The 16,837-nt window shown below is 42.8% G+C and overlaps 1 protein-coding gene across 1 annotated transcript; it reads right to left on the bottom strand.

The window, feature by feature from the left end:
* Positions 1-6,529: 6,529 nt before the first annotated feature.
* Positions 6,530-16,723, bottom strand: klf5a (Kruppel like factor 5a). The gene is made up of 4 exons (XM_031878406.1): positions 16,354-16,723; positions 14,225-15,314; positions 13,064-13,123; positions 6,530-10,346 (listed from the first exon to the last, which is right to left on the bottom strand). The coding sequence occupies exons 1-4, from the start codon at positions 16,516-16,518 to the stop codon at positions 10,168-10,170; spliced, it is 1,494 nt and encodes a 497-aa protein (XP_031734266.1). The 5' UTR covers positions 16,519-16,723; the 3' UTR covers positions 6,530-10,167.
* Positions 16,724-16,837: the final 114 nt, after the last annotated feature.

The raw sequence follows: 16,837 nt of genomic DNA, 5'->3' as shown, positions 1-16,837 counted from the left end.
AGACCAACACGAATCAGATTGTAGCCTTGATCAAGCTCATCTATCATCCCGACATGAAGACAGGAGACAACTGTAATCAAGGAGTGCAATATAATATGTATTTTACAGTCACTGCTATATAAGTTCATCATCACCCATAAACAATCCACCTCCGTGCAAACAGCACTCAGACGTTCTTCAGAGAATTGTAAAAGTCATCTGAAATAAACTGTAAAAGCAGACTAACAATGGTGTTTTGTGAGAAATGTCTTTCCCAAGTTTATAACCTCTGTCTCCACAATGTCTGGAGTCTCCACCCATCCTATGTGTGCAAGGTTAGGACATTCGCAGCCCACACACTTTCAATCAAGCTCTTAACCCTGCACACACACACACACATACGCACCTCTACGGCTATCATTATGTTGTAATCAGTGGTCTTAGTGACACCGGGATAATGACTATATTTATGGTTTTCTTTTGATATCTTGCCTCAGGAGGTCAATGCCGTGTCATCATCTGTGGGAAGATGCATCATTGTTCACAATCCTCTGTTTTTGGGAAGAGTGAAATGACATAAAAGCCTTTTTTATCAACATATTTTTTGTTGTTGTTTTTTTGTTGTTGTTTGGGTGGTTATGTATTTATTTGTCAAAGAAATGAGCTGATTCTAGATGATGTACAATGATTAACCACAGTCTGTACGTTTCTATTTACACTATGGCTGTGGCCCTGTTGCAACACTGTCACACGTGCCTCGAGAGGAATTGTTTGGAAAATGACAGCCACTCATTTGGACATGAAATATGATTTCACGAACACAGCCCTTTAGAAACCTGTCCAGATAAGGCTGTGTGTGGACTTTTGTCACAGGCAGGGTTAACGCTAATTAGTTCTCTATAATAATGAGTTCTTCTTAACACAGAGGTGTCGAGAAACTCTGCAGACTGCGTGTAGTCGTTTTCCAGTCAGGTGCCATGTGTGCGTTTGTGTGTGTGTGTGTGGGGATCTAACGTCTCTCTGCCATGTTTCCTGGTGGCTGTTCACCATGACTCACCATTTTTTCTGTGCATGAGAGATAGATAGATAGATAGATAGATAGATAGATAGATAGATAGATAGATAGATAATTGCATGGACGTCTTAAAAGATGCCAGACTAACCATTGCTTTCTCATGGAGACAATGGCTCCCAGCTGTAGTGTGTGTTTGTGTGTGTGTGTGTGTGTGTGTGTGTGTGTGCTGAGGGAGCCTCTTGTCTCCCACTCAGGTCACATCTAAACAACAGGACAGGGTCAAGACCGTACAGATTAAACTATTACCGTTATGATGTTAGTAGGACTCGAGGGTGGAATCATGACCAGCAGTTATGAATACCAGGTTTTATAGAGAACAGTTAAAATGACGCGCAGCTGCCGAAGAAGAAAGGGGAGAGAAAGGGGGTGGGAGGAGGGGGCTGAGAGGTAGGGGATGTGTGATTCTTAGCCATGTGTTCACTGACTGTGTGTAGGTGTTAGGGGATATTTGGGCTGCAGCAGGGGGATTCAGGCATGAGAGAGGCCTTCGTCATATAATAGAGTAATGTTTTATCTCATCGGAAGAAAGGAGGAAGGGTGAGGTGGGTGTAATGAGAAGGGGAAGAGAAGGCTGATTATTTTTATGGAGCAGATCTGGCATGGTTGTCCACCCACAAAGCCTTACAACCGGTTTGACATGTGTAGTAGTCACGCACACATGCACACATTAATATTGTATACACATGGTCCGGTCAGACAGGTTAGGACAAGCAGTAAGAACTTCTTTTAATTATGTAACATCTATTCACATAGAGAAGTATGTGCTCGTCCTTTAGCGACAAGAGACTGCATGTCTGGCAGTGTGTGTGTGTGTGTGTGTGTGTATGTGGGTGTGTGTGTGTGTGCAGCCAATTAGATAGGTATGAAGTCAGTATACTTTGAGCTTGTTTAACTGCCTTCATGAAGCATTAAATTCAACAATGTGTAGAAAATATGAAAATGTGATATGGATGTAAGGAGCTATTAATCCCACTTGAGATAGTGGATGAGTTGCTAAGCGATTATTTTCCTCAATATGTGTCACAAAACGGCTCGTGGAATGTGACAAGTGGGGAGTCCACGCAAGGTTGTACACATAATTCATTAAACTAAACTTAACACAAAAGAAACAATGGAGTGTGCAGATCAGCAAAGTCAGTAATGGAAATGGTGCATGTATGTTTGGGATGTGTGCTGTGAAGGTGTTAAAGGTGCTAAACCAAAGGAAGGCCATGCAGGGAGAGCGGACAACGAGCATGTGGACACGCTTTTATATCCCGGAAGTTCCAAGTGAGCTAAATCAAGCTGACAACCCTCCCTTGTCAGCAGACATGCCTGCTGAGGTCGGTCACCTCACGTACTGTATGTAAGAGGTGAAATTATTATGCACGTCATTCCAACCGCTGACAAGAGACTCTTTCACTGAATTAATGTCACATTATCATCGGTGTGTTTCTTCTCTTTGTTGGCTGCGAACCAAATTTCCTTCAGGGTGGTAAAACAGTTCAAAGTGATTCATGTCAGTAATTTTAGCGTTCACAACGAAGCACAAACCTGAGTGACCAGTTTAAATGAGTAATGAACAAAAAGCAGAACTCGTACGTGTACATATGATACTTTCAGCTCATCTTTTGCTTTTAGATTCATTTCTATCTCCCTGATATAAAACAATGGATCATTTCTGGTGAGAATTGAAAACTCCCAGCATTAAACCATCACATGTTTTTCTCAAAGTCCTGACCCTCCACCTCTTCTGGAATATAACTACCTCTGTTTCCACTACATAATTGTGAATAACATCTGATTTATGTTCTGCCTAAGGACAATGTTTCAGTAGAAACACATCAATTATGAAGGTCAGATAGTCTCAACGGTACTGTCTCATTGGGAATTTGATTTTATGGAATTTGTCTTCCAAAGACTGAGCGATCAGTATTAAAAAAAGAAAAACTTAACAATGACACTATTGTGTTTTATTAGTGTCTGTACTATGGGTTCTCTTAGGAAAATAAGTAAAGGTTTTCCCATGAAGATTAACATTGAAACTGAACAAATGGATTCCTAGAATACCACAAAACCCAGGTGTAAGTCATCTTACTGAAGGACAAGTTGTTGACCCTCTACTGCATATAATTAACATAAAGTATTTTTGATCGTAACACTCATTTATGAACATTCAATGCTTTACAAGTTGCAAAATCTGATGACATGTTTCTGATTAATCCAATGAGGAGCTGAAGTGGGTGTAATGTGGAATTCTGTGGTGGGAACACTTTCATGATTAAGCAGAGCCACACTGTTCCTGGAAAGGTCGAGATCAATTGGACTAAACACTTATAGATCAGGACGAGCATGTGCATAAATCGGCAAAAAAAGATGTTCCATTTGTTGTCTCATTGCAATGTTGTACCTGATGGGACAGTTTCTAGTCAAAGCTGGAGATGTATTATTATGTGAAATTATTATTTTTCTAACTATGAATACCCGCTGGTGTAATTTAGGCTGGAATAGGCCCAAAATAAAGAATAGGAGAGAACATGTAATATCATCTCTGTTTCATGACCAAAAGCACCTGCGTACTGAAGTTCAACATGGAACTATAAACCAGAAAGACTGTAGTTCATGAAATACATTTTTAAAAACTACTGAATTATTACATAAAGAAACAAGGGACCGTGTATATGTCCAAATGTCCAATGTTGCTTGTTTTCGTTATCAGAATTCTCCCACAAAACACAATTTTCACATTTTGTCTAGATTTGTAATTGATGATTTGAGTGAAGGCCTCATACAGTTCACTGTCATGTTGGACTGAACCTGTGTGCTCAGTATGACGACCCGAACGGCGACCACACGTGCTTCATCGCCACTTACGAAGCCATAAAACATGTGAGACGACAAGAGGAAACTTCCAGCTGTTCAGTCCGATACTCAGGGAGTTAACGGTGAGCAGCTTTGATTAAGTGTGAGTATGTGGGCAATATACCCAATATTATGCCTGCAGACTCTTTTCACAAATCACGATAAGAACTCACAAAAAAAGGCCTCCACTTCCCCACTTCAAGTGTGAAAGCAAAAGGGTTCTGTTGTATCCTCTGAAGGCCCACGCTGGGTGTCACCCTCAGTGTTTAGCAGGTGCAAAGATATTTGCCTGATATGGAGGAAAGCCTAATGGGTTTGTCCTTTGAACTCATCTTACATGCAGAAGGAACTGACTCAAGGAATAACTAACTTAGGGTGGCTCGAGACAATCAAAGTAGATTTCTGCAAGAGTTGGACTAAAGAGTTAATTTATTACCATAACGTTTGCTTTATCAGGAACTGCGGCTATCATGTTGGCTTGTGGTTTGAAGGATTTGTCATCTTTTTCTTATTTGTCGCTGCAAAGTGATGTTAAAACTCCCTGACAACTGATATACACTGTTATGTTTCACATGGTGAAGCAGTGGCCAGGAATTCAAACTTGACAAAGTAAATTAATAAAACGTCTTGTGATTGTGAATAAAACAAGACTTCGCCCTTACAAGCAGCAGCTGAAACCACTTAGGAATGTTTGGCTCTTTGGGTCTTCATTTCAAGTGTTCAGTTTCAAAATGAGAGATTGTGAAATCACCATTTGTCTGAGAGTGTGTTTCAGGTGTAGCTACACGCTGGCTGACCCCTTTTGATATGTGGTGCGATCGGTGAAGCAGACAGTGCTGATTCTGTATTGATTATGAGCTTCACAGGATGATGTTGATGTCAGGGAGGAATCAACATGGGGGGGATTTCCAGTTCACTTCATTGTTAAATCAGACATTTCCATGTTTAAGAGGGGTTGTTATTTTGCCCAAACTAATCAGAAGTGATAACAGACATATCCTTCTACATATAAGACATAGATAAGACATATCTTATATCGAATATGTCCATTTAAGAATTTGTATTTGTGTATGTCGTTGTATAGCTGTATCAATGCTGTCTGCAAAGCTCTCATTGACTTGAAACAGTCGTCACTGAGCACAATTCACTGGACCAGAAATCCCTGAAAAAATCTGATCTCTCACTCTCTGTGCATTGTGTATATGTATCCTGTTGCTTGTAAGTACTCATCAGGTATAGAGCACATGGCAGACTACACAAGCCAGCTTCATTTTAGATTGCCTTGAGCCTCGCAAACCAAGCAGTACTCCTGGAATAAACCAGACCCAGTGAGGATTGCTGCATGCCGGTTAGTTTGTGGTCATTACGTCACATATATAGCAGGAAATATGAACCATGCAAGCTATTATCTTTAGTTGAAGCTAATGTTGAGCTGAGTGAAATGCTGCATTTATGTTGTGCTTTTACCTATCAAGGGCTTTACTCACAAACACACAGAGAAGCAGCAAGCCGCCATGCAAGGCGCTGGTCTTAACCATCATGGGGTTCAGTGTTTTGCTGAAGGACACTTCGATGTGTGGGCAGGAGGAGCCAAAGATCGAACTACCGACCTTGCGATTAATGGAAAAACTGCTGGGCCTCCGGCCCCCCCAAATGTCCCTGGTCCAGATGGAGCTCAGGGTGAATCTCCAGTGTTTGTCCTCACAGCAACTCCCTCATAGCGGCTCTCTATGGAGGACTTAAAAGGTACAGTCCCCTATTGAGAACCGCTATACTTCAAATCAGCAGCAACGATGAGGCTCTGATCTGATATTTGATTTCAAACGTCTAACGTTTTCTAACCGATGACTACATTTTTGAAAATGAACGTAGCGTCTTGGAATTAAACCCTCCTAGATTTCTTTTTGATAGTATGTCAGCTGTTCTGGTATCACTTCAATCTCTGATAACAACATGTTCTATTCTGAGAATATTCGGAATGGTTGACTTTGGAGGGAGCTGCATATGTGTGTGTGCGTGTGTGTGTGTGTGTGTCTATCCGGGCTCCCCGTAGTCCTTCTATTGGTCTTCTGAGTGGGTGGTCTGTTCCAAGAGAGGAGCACTGGAAACATTATACCTACATACACACGCACACACACACAAAGGGAAACTGGGAATCACACCAACGCAGAACAGCAGAGGGTGGAGCAGGCAGGAGCCTTCTTCCAGATGTATGACATTAATTTAGTTGATCCAAAACATGAACCGGTAGCTCCCACTCACTCATCACCACTGTGTGTGTGTTTGTGTGAAACATTCATCCTAACTTTTTAATATTCTCACACTCAGAAATACACCTGCAAGTCGGCATTTTCTGTATAATCTGTAAAATTTGGAGAGAGAAGGAATAAAGATAAGAAAAGAAAAGAAAGGAGAATAAAATTCCCCCTCTCGAGCTTTAGGTGGAGGAAAAGATGGAGCAGAGAGGACTAAAGGGAGACAAGGTGTGTATATGAAAAAAGAAAAGGGGGGAAAAGAAGAGGAGCGGAGCAGGTTATGTGAACAGCCTCCACTCTGACCCGTGGAGCTGCGCCCCTGGACTTTCATACAATACTTTCCACCGGGGAGAAGAGGGGGATACGGTGCATGGAGAGACAAAGAGAGGGAGAGAAAATGAAATTAAATCAGAGGAGCGGAGGAGAACGAGAGGAGATGTAGGAGGACGGAAGTGGTTGATTGGGTCCCCCCAGAGATTCTTTTGTTTAGATTGTTCTGTATTTCACTTCTTTCACTCTCTCCCCTTCCACCTCCCTCTTTTCTGACATCTGAGGTAGATTACAACAGAGACCCTGGGTCACATTTATGACTTAAATCAGGAACATATGGTGTGCGTGTGTGTGCGTACACGTGTTTGTATGTCCATTTCAATGCAGTGGGATTCCCCTCCGGTCCCTGAGTGGTGGTCAAATTTATTTTCTTGTCCATTGTCTCTTGCTGGGACATCAAAGGACTATTGTTTGTTGATCAGCAAGGGTCCTGCAGGTTACTTGCAGGTCTCGGACAAGAACACTTCGCCTCTCCTTCACATCTTCCTTTGGTGAAACTGAACTTTTAAGTCTGTTGGATCTCTGCAGAAAATCCCAAACAGGATCAGCGCTTCCACAGAAAGCATGTTTGGATTGTAAAAGATTAAATTGTGGTTATGTCTCATTCGTTTCATTTAGGCCCTGGCGAGGCTTGTTTTAATGCACCACTAACACCACACTCTCTATTTGCACAGCATGGCTTACTCTTCAAAAAAGTGCTTTAACACAAACCTCATGGACAAAAAACTAAATGTACCACAAATTGTGGTTGCTGCCACACATAAGCCTTGAAATTCATTGTTAGAGGTTAAAAGACAAAATCTCCCCATTAACTTCAGCACAAGAGCACATCTGTAAAAGTGTCAGTTGACTTTATTGGGATCGGTTTCACTCAGTTGAAGAAAAAACAACTTTTGTCTTTGGAACGTTTAACTAGGAAGAAAAACAAATCTACAAAATAAGTTGTTGGAAGGACAATATATAAAACAATGGCATCAAAATATCTTTGACAAGAAAACAAAACCAAAGAAAAAAGGCTCAAATATTTTTGGATGCAGGGCATTTTACTCTTTTTGCCCTTTTGTTTACAAAACAATAACAAAAGAGGGGAAATAAAATCAATAGTTATTTACAGTGCATATATTTACATTAAGGCATTTTTGCTGGGGAGAAAGACGGTTGATCTAATACAACCCCCACTTCTACACAATCAAATAAATAGTCAGATTTACCATGATACATTACAGTGATATATTATCTTTATGCTACCTGCAGTGAATGAACAAATACAGTTATAGGTGCAGGCAAAATCACACCATCAAAATGGACATTCAAATGTATATTAAAGGACAGCGTTGACATTTTTTCAAGTCAGTCTTAAAACAATCGTCTCATGCAACAAACAAAGAGTTTTTGATTGATGCAATTGTTCCTCTTGTGACGAGATGATTTCAGTGCAAGTTATGTTGAACACAATCTTTGTTTTAGTGTAGAATGACTTAAACCAATTTTACTATGAGCTAAAAATAAACTCAAATGGGTACTTTCAAAATGAATTATTTTTAGTACTTTGAAATGTTGCAAAACAGAGGTGCGTTTCCATCAACTGGTTTGGAGGGAATAAAACATCAGTACTTGGCGGTATACTCGCTTTACGCGTGGCTGTAATCCGCCAGTTTACAGAGTAGAAGAAGTAGAGGCTGCAAACCGGAAACAAAACAAGTCGCCTTGGCTGTTTAACCGTACGGCTGAAATGCAAAATCTTACCAGTATATTTGTCTGATTACTATATAAGACAAAATCACCTATCAAATACAATTTCAGTGAGATATAGGGATCTATTTTTAGACAATGCGTATCTTGAATATCGTTTTACATCAACGTTTTTTTCGACAAAGTCAAAAGCCAGCTCGAGTGAGTGTCTAGTCTTTTTTGTGCAATTGAGGGAGTTTTGTCAAATATTTTTGTTTCCCTACAGATTTTCCAATGAGATACTTCAAAGTACACCTAAAAATATGTTTATGGAAACACAGCCAATGTCTGGCAAAGACGGAATTTTGCACTAATGATTGAAATACGACGACACCTCACATTATGTTCAGCTTAACATAATGCATTTTTACGAGGACCGTCAATTTTCTCTCCTATCACTTACACTGAAAACGTTTTAAACAAGGATCGCTTGAGGAATACTTGCAGCAACAAATAACTCTTGGTATGCTCACATGGGCATGTTGTTTTAAGAAAGACTGTGGAAAAATGTGAACGTATCCTTTAATAAAACATAGGTCCATGTTCGACTGACTGATAGAGCCGAATTTTAAGTTAGTTGTGTACAGAGTCAGAGAGTGAAAGACCCCAGAGAGAGGACTGTCATTTGAATTCTAAAAAGTTCCACATGATCTCAAGATGTCTGTGAAGTGGTCTGGCCTGTTGAATCACAATGAATGATGGGTAAACCTTGTAATTTAAAAAAAAAAAAAAGAAATTCACTTTCTTCGAGAGATTTCAATAGATTAAGAAATAAAAACAGCACCACGTGTGTTTTAAAGGACTACGTTGATCACAGCTCTGCTACCACTGAACAAAACCACATGAATCAGAGAAGGAGGCACTTAATAGGGTGTTGGTGATGAAGATGGTACTTTGGTTAAAACATCTTTTAACACAGTTTAAAAAAAAAAAAAGGCTGGATGAGAGAGATGTACAGTAATTGTATTTTGAAGACGCTTAAAACGCAAGCATGTGCATCAAATACGGTCAATTCTGTTTAAACTGAATGAATTCTGCGTCTACCGGTTCTGCTTACATTTCTCTAGTAGCAGATCCATCGAAAGACAACATGAATAATTCATCACCTAATTGCTGCTCTTTAGCAACCGTCTACCTTCCTCTGTTTTCTCAGTCGTCCTCAGATCTCCTCTCGCTAAAAACTAAAATCTCTTCATCTCCACCCCTCCCTCGTTTTTTCCTGCACTATCTTCCCTCTCTCCAGAGTATAAATGCCTTCAATTTTTAATATCTGAACAGCAATGATTTGTCTGGTGTTCACAGACATTCAGTCCAGTAGTGATAATGATCGTTCCAGTAGTGAATGAGACACATGGGCCAAAAAGGCTGAGACTTACATGACCAATTCTAGTGCAAACCAAAGGATTTGGTTAAAAAAATAAAAAATAAAAAAAACTGGATATTCCAGTTATATGAACAAACTAACAAACCAATGACTAAACAAAGATTTGGCTTGACTAGTTTGCAAACAAAAGCTTCGCTTTTATAAAAAAAAAGTTTTATGTTAGAGAGACGAGACAAAAGATGTACAAGTTTTGAGTGCTTTCAATCCAGTCACACAAAGTCCAATTGCACTGGAGACACATTTTGAAGCTACCATTTCCTTTTTGTTATTTTTTCTTCTTTGTAATTGTCCAAAGAAATATATACCAAGTATATCTGGAGGTTAGGGGAGACAGGACTTCATCTGCCCATTATCTTTCTACTTTACAACCTCCGATTTGTCCCACTTTGGAGTTAAGAGCAACACGCTTGTTAGGCTATCGCACCGTTTCAGCACAGGATAGCGGCACCAGGAGCAGCTGTGGTGTCGTCAGGCAGCTTGTAACATCGCTGCTGTGGGAGATGGAGTGAGTGCTTTGTGTGTGTCAAGATAGTGCTTGCGTATTTGTAGTGTGTGCGTGCGTGCAAACGCCGCTAGTTCTGGTGTCTCTTCATGTGCAGGGCGAGGTGGTCGGATCGGGAGAAGGAGCGCGAGCAGACGGCGCACTGGAAGGGTTTGGCGCCCGTGTGCTTCCGGAAATGGCGCGTCAGCTCATCCGAACGTGCGAAACGCCAGTCGCAGCCGTCCCACGTGCACCTGTACGGCTTCTCACCTGCAGGAACGGGGAGGAAAGAGCAAGTGTGATTTAGTGCAGCTGCTCTCTGAATAACTGAGCATGCAGCAGCATGAGCTGAGCATTTCTTGTCCAATCACATGATCTCCAGCGTTCTATAAAAGAACCGAGATGTGTCAACGTGTGGTTGTAAGAAGTGATCATTATTGAAACAGACGTTCCCTGAGACACATGATTCATGCAGTTGGGTGGAGGAACTGGGAAAACAGGCTTTACAGAAAAGTCCAGTTGTCTAACAACATATACAGTCAGACTACTGTCAGACATTCATCAAGCACTAACGCTGAACAAGTTTCCCACGGCTGACTCATCCGCATTGTCGGGCCTTTGCCTCGGTGTATTTTTCTTTGGTAGAAGTAGTCGGCTTCTCTGTAAATCTGTCATTCCATTAATGTACAGCTGCAGCACCTGGCACTTTGTGAAAAACAACTTGTGTGACCTTTCTCCTTCAGCCCACGACTCAAATCCCCAGCCCAGCTTAAAGGATTTGTTCATCCGGTGGTATCCATCCATGCAGATCATTTCGGTGACATTGGTCCAGGTTTTGTGATACCTGCCACTGACATTTGTGCCCCCGCCCAAATACAACAAAGGTGAATGGAATGTTATTTTGACATTAAAAGAAGTCTAATGTCATGACAAGTCTTAACAGGAAGCATATCTCTACTAGCTCTATTTATTTAGCGGTCTGGTAACAATGGATGTTCGTTAAATATGGCCAGTTGGTAAGGAACTTTATTCTTGCTGAGCTAAACCGCCCCCTTTATCCTTCTGTCTTTTCTTTTTCTGGTCCCTTTATATATATATATATATATATATATATATATATATATATATATATATAAAATCTGCTGCAAATCGCAAATAAGAATTCAACAACTGTGTGTCTTTCCAGAAACATGCCCCATAACTAGATCGTCCACAGACCTCACTATGAACAGTGTCCATTGGAACTACTTCTAAAAATCGTAGACAAATGTGTGTGTGACCAAAAAAAAAAAAAAAAAAAAAAAAAAAAAACAGTAAAAAAGTTTTTCAAAGCTCTATGCACCATAAACATAATTCCATTCACCTCCATTAAAATGAGGTAGAAGCAATAAACTAAGTGATGTAGATCTCAAAACCTGGACAAATTAAAACTATCTGCATGCTGGATACCATTACAGGGAAGGAAAAACACGTGTTTTTTGGTCATTTGTGTGAACCAACCCTTTAAACAAGCACAGCAAGCAATGCAGCCTCGCTAAAACAACAACTGTAATCCTGTTACGAAATGAACCACATTGTGGTTAGAAACACACACACACACACACACACACACACACACACACACACACACACACCTGAAACTGAACATAATGAGGAGACACAATGAAAAGACAGAAAAATAGAGAAGTGAACCGAGCGAAGGGTTCAGTTCTTACACTAGCAATGTACCCACACACACATATATAAACACACACACTTACGCACACGCGCACACACACACACAGACAGACACACAAACAATCAGGATAATGGATGTTGATGGAGATTAGAGTGGGAACTCCCACAGGGACCCAAACGCATTAGGAATCATCTCATACAGATTACTGACAGGTGTGTGTGTGTAAGTGTGCATTCAAGCAGCTGAATAAGAGAAGTAGAATGAGTAACAGACAAAGATAGAAATGGGGAGGGGTTGAAGGTGGGAGGAAAAGCACAAAGTAGAGAAGAGGATGATTAGATGAATGAAAGCGATAGAAAAAAAGGGGAGAAAAAATAACTAAGCGGGACTGACGAGCAGAGGAGGATACGGAAGTCGCTGCTACATCCCTCTTTACGTGTCGTGTCCTCATCTTGTTGTCGATAATAACTGCTATAACCACAATCAGCCTGCAGCATGAATGACGCCAGAGCTAATTGTCGTGTCATGTTCCCAAAACTGAAATGCAAGGCACGCACACCCACAACGATGTTCTGTACCAACTGTTCAGATTCATATGGGGAACAAAACTCTGGATCGTAAAGTGGTACGAGTGAGTTGTGTGTGTGTGTGTGTGTGTCAAGATGAGTGAGGAATGCGTAGATATCAACAGAAGCTTTATTGTGTTAGCTGGAGTGAGGTGGGGCCCCAACACCTAAGTGCTTGTTTGTTGACTTTGCTCATTTTAAACTAATAGTTCAAATCTAAATGTGAAAGAAAGAGACAGATTGAAAGAAAGACTAGAAACAAGGGGACTAAAGAAAAAAGGAAAATGGACACTGGAGTGCACACAGTGATTACTGAAGTGGAGAGATTAGGATCAAGACGATCTAAGATATTTTTGTATCTGCACAGACGGATCTTGTATATGTTTATAGTGGCGAACAAGCCACAGAAGCATATTAAAGATTTTAAACATCAATGTCCGAACAAGCAACGGTATCTTAAGAGAGAGAGATGGCTCCATTCGTCTAGCGCTGACCACATAGTCTGAGAGTCATCCCCTGGCAGAAGTGTGTCACTTCCACCTGTTTTGATGGAATAGTATATTGGGCAGAGGATGGGAATGGGGTAGGATACATTTACACACACATGCCAGGAACACAACACTCTGCCTAGCAACACGGTGCCAGCGCAGATACCGAAATAAGAGTCATGTGGGCAGTGTCTTTTTTTTTTTTTTGATGAGTCCCTGTTTTAAAAAGCTGCATTAACTAGAGGAATGTCTTACCCGTGTGAGTCCTGAGGTGGGCTTTCAGATGGGACGACTTGGTGTAGACTTTCTTGCAGCCTGACGACAGACGGGGAGATAAACACAAACAGAAGGCTTAATCCAAATGCAAATCATTCACGTGTCACATATGTATTTAATAAACTGAGCTGTGGTGTGACAGAAATGCAAACTAATGAGGAACAGAAGTTGTTTGAAATGAGATATGGTAAACTTGTGTTTTTGCAGCTGACTTTCAGTCTTATTTGGTATTTAAACTGTTTCCAATCAAATTCATTCAACTGCATGCCGCTAATCGCACAATACTTCTGTTCACTACACCCGTTAGTTAAGTCGAGATATGTTAAGTTCAGGATTACAAAACCTTTTGCACATTATGATATGCACTGTTATTCTTCAGGTTTATTCAGACTTTATATAAGGAAATGATAGAAGTTTATGTATTGCAAAGATTTAAACCGGGAGCAGCAGCAGCGTGACTAATATACTCTTGGGTAAAGTGTGGATGCGTCCTTGTGTGGATATGATGGAATAGAAGTTAGACATGTGGAAACATGCTGCAGGAGGCTCCGCTTAAGCCTATTTTACACGGTGCCACAGGCTAGTTGACACGACATGCCCTACAAGTAGCTGCACATTGTACAACTGCAATCTGAGCACACGATTTAAAGCGTGACTGTATGCAAATGATGTGTTGGGGGGGGGAAAAAAGATCAAATGACTTAAGGAGAACATCCATTTAATGAACAAACACACACACACACACACACACACAGATTCATTCCACAAACATACCAGTGATTGCTTTAAAGCCACAACAATGAGTGAGAGTGCACGGTGGAGAGCGCACAAAGCGTTTGAAGTGAGACAATAAATGCGAAGTAGTTTTTAAACTATGTGGTTAGTTGACAGGCGGTGATTGAAGTTAAGTGACTTAATTCCAGTGCAGCAGGAGCTCGGCCATGGCTGTAGTACATTGTGTGACTCACGCACCTGGGAAAGTCATTCTATACACGTCATTTTTTTTTTTGTTAAATGCACGGGCGTCTTAAAATAAAGCCAGTTTTGTGAGCGACCAGATAATTCACCTGACCACAGCGCAGCATAAAAATAAGCACCCAACAGGGACAATAATCAGCGTGCATAAACAGTTGTTCTCACCTGGGTAATCACAGTGGTGGATCCGCCTTTTCTCCAAGTCCGGGTTGTTCCTCCGGTTGTAGCGGGCAGACACGGTGGTCTGAGCTGGGGTTGGGGCTGCGGTTGCTGCGGGTGCGACTGGGCCTGGGACCGGCGTGGGACCTGTAGTGTGGGGCAGAGACAAGCTGCCCGGTCCCGGGCCGGGTCCGAGCCCAGGGGTGCTACCTGACAACTTGGAGGCGATGGTGGCTGCGTATGAGGGAGGAGGGGACATGGTGTGGAGCAGCTCCTTCTGCCTGTCAGGGCTGCCGGGCTCCGAGCTCGGCGGAGAGGGTGGCAGGTAGGGCACCTGCTGCTGGAGGAAATGGGGGTGAGCCTGGGCATGTGGATGTGTGTATGCCCCGCCGCCCAGGCTGCAGTAGGCAGGCTTGGCAGTCTGCTCTTGTTGAGATGCAGAAGAAGCTACCGGCAAATTATGGAAAGGCGTGTGAATTGTGGAAGTGGAAGTGTGTTGTATCTGCTGATGATGATGATGATGATGATGATGATGCTGATGCTGCGCCTCCATACCATGGTGATGGTCCAAGCCGGAGTTTAGTAGCTGAAACAGCGAGCCGCTGTTGTCATGGTGGTGGAGAGCGTGCTGCTCGAACTCGGACGACATCTCCTGTTTGATGAACACTTCTGGCACTGAATCGTTGCCGCGGCTGCCTCCCGACTGGTTGAAAACACTGGTGAAGTCCGGTAACCCTGTTAGCGTCATGTTTATGGCTGAGGTTTCCATGCCATGCCCAGACGTGCTGCAGCTACTCGCAGACGTCGTGTCGGGGCAGTGCAGCTGTACGTTGGGGGAGTAACACGGGGAGGCAGATTCTGTTTTGATTTGGGTGAGACCTGTGTGGTTCGGGTGCTGACACAAGCCCACCCTCAGGTAGGCAGCGTCAGGGAGGTAAAGATTCATGTTGAGGGTATAGGGAGACCCGGTGTGATCGCCTGTGAAGAATTGATCCAGTGCGGACGCACAGTCTCTCTGCGACTTCTGCTGGCTGTTTGCATGATGCGGATGGGGAAGAGACTGAGGGGAGAGATATCTGTCCATCTCACACTTTACCTGTGGACAAAAAGACAAAAAAAGTCTGGTTTAGAAACGTCTCATTTTACGGTCTTAAAGTAAACTGAAATGTATTCAGTTGGACTTGCTTCTTGTGAGCCACCATGAAACTATTCTGAGGTGCTATTTCGAGAAGACAAAGGTTTGATAGGACAGTCACCGCTAAAACATTTATCAAGTAGTCATCAATAGGCAGTTGCCACATTCCCTCTCCGGCTGCAAGGCTGAACTCAAAAACCTGCAGGCTGTGAGGCCAACAGTTGAGGATCAAGCCAAGGGAATCACATCTAATACTTCTCGTATGAACACATTTGGAAATATGCACATCTGCGGTTATGATAACAGGCTAAAGAAGCAGCCTGTGTGTTGACCAAACTGGCATCACAGGTGAACAACTTCATGTCAAATCCTCGCTCGCTCTGTGCTTCGCGGTCTCATTTCTGTGAATCTGCAGGCAGGTATAAAAGTTAAGAGAAGTCGTGGAGCAGAGGATGAAATAGCAACATAAAAGGGGAATGGGGAAACACCCATGCCTCCCAGTCCGCTGCAGTAGTAGCAGCAGCAGCAGCAGCAGTCTGGGGATGGGCTGCTATTTCTAGGCTCCTGATCCTACCAGCTGTTAAATTGCAGCTCTCTCCTCTGCTGCACAAGTTTCCTGCTAACTGGGGACAGAGTTGCCGGGAGCTTTCTGTCCGAAGCTGGTGTCAGTTGTTGTCAGCGTGGTATGATGGTGAGAGGACAGGGGGGGGGGGCAACAACTGGTGGCCAACTGGCTGGCATAGAAAACATGCGGTGAATGCGTTTTGCGGGCGGAGCCGCTCGGCTTCACGTCCAGCTGGTCTCAGCTTGCTCGCTTATTACCGCTATTAGTGCAAAACTAAGTGGTCATCTACAATATCACGCAGCGAGGCCGGTGGAAATTTGGAGGCCAGCAATAACAACAAAAAACAACAACAACAAAAAAAAAAACAGGACCTACAACCTTTCTGCCACGCCCATTCAATGAAACACATCACTAATGTGTGTATTCGGGTTTTACCTGCGTGTAGTCATTATGTCCAGTCTTGTCCGTTTCTGTGATCTTGCAGTCCAGGCCGAACAACGCCGAGTCCTCCAGGTGGAAAGCAGCGGGCAGAGTCGCCTTCTGCAGCGGGTAGAAGGTGTCCTCCTGCCCGCAGCCGCTCATCGCGAGTGTCGCGGCCATGAAGCTCCGACGCAGCACCGCAAATGAACGCTCGTCCTTGTTTATGCAAAAGAGAGGATGCCACAGCGTGCCGGAGCGAGGAGTGGAGCCGACGAGGTGTAGTGCGCGTGGTGGAGTTATTAATGAGTGTCAGTCTGCTACATCTCCTTCCACTTGTTTCATCCCTCCACCGGCCCACGGACAGTTTTCTATCTCTGCTGTAGGGGCGGAGCGGCCCAGTGTAAATACTGCACATGCACCGCCCTCCAAACCTTCAAAAAAAAAAGCCTTTGATCATTCATTCACTGGCCACCGCCCTACGCTCCATCTAAATACATTG

Source organism: Anarrhichthys ocellatus, unplaced genomic scaffold (assembly GCF_004355925.1).
Source record: "Anarrhichthys ocellatus isolate YVR2014 unplaced genomic scaffold, GSC_Weel_1.0 scaffold3, whole genome shotgun sequence".
Classification (NCBI taxonomy): domain Eukaryota; kingdom Metazoa; phylum Chordata; class Actinopteri; order Perciformes; family Anarhichadidae; genus Anarrhichthys; species Anarrhichthys ocellatus.
The sequence above is the reverse complement of the archived record's forward strand: the minus strand, read 5'-3'. Positions and strand labels throughout refer to the sequence as shown.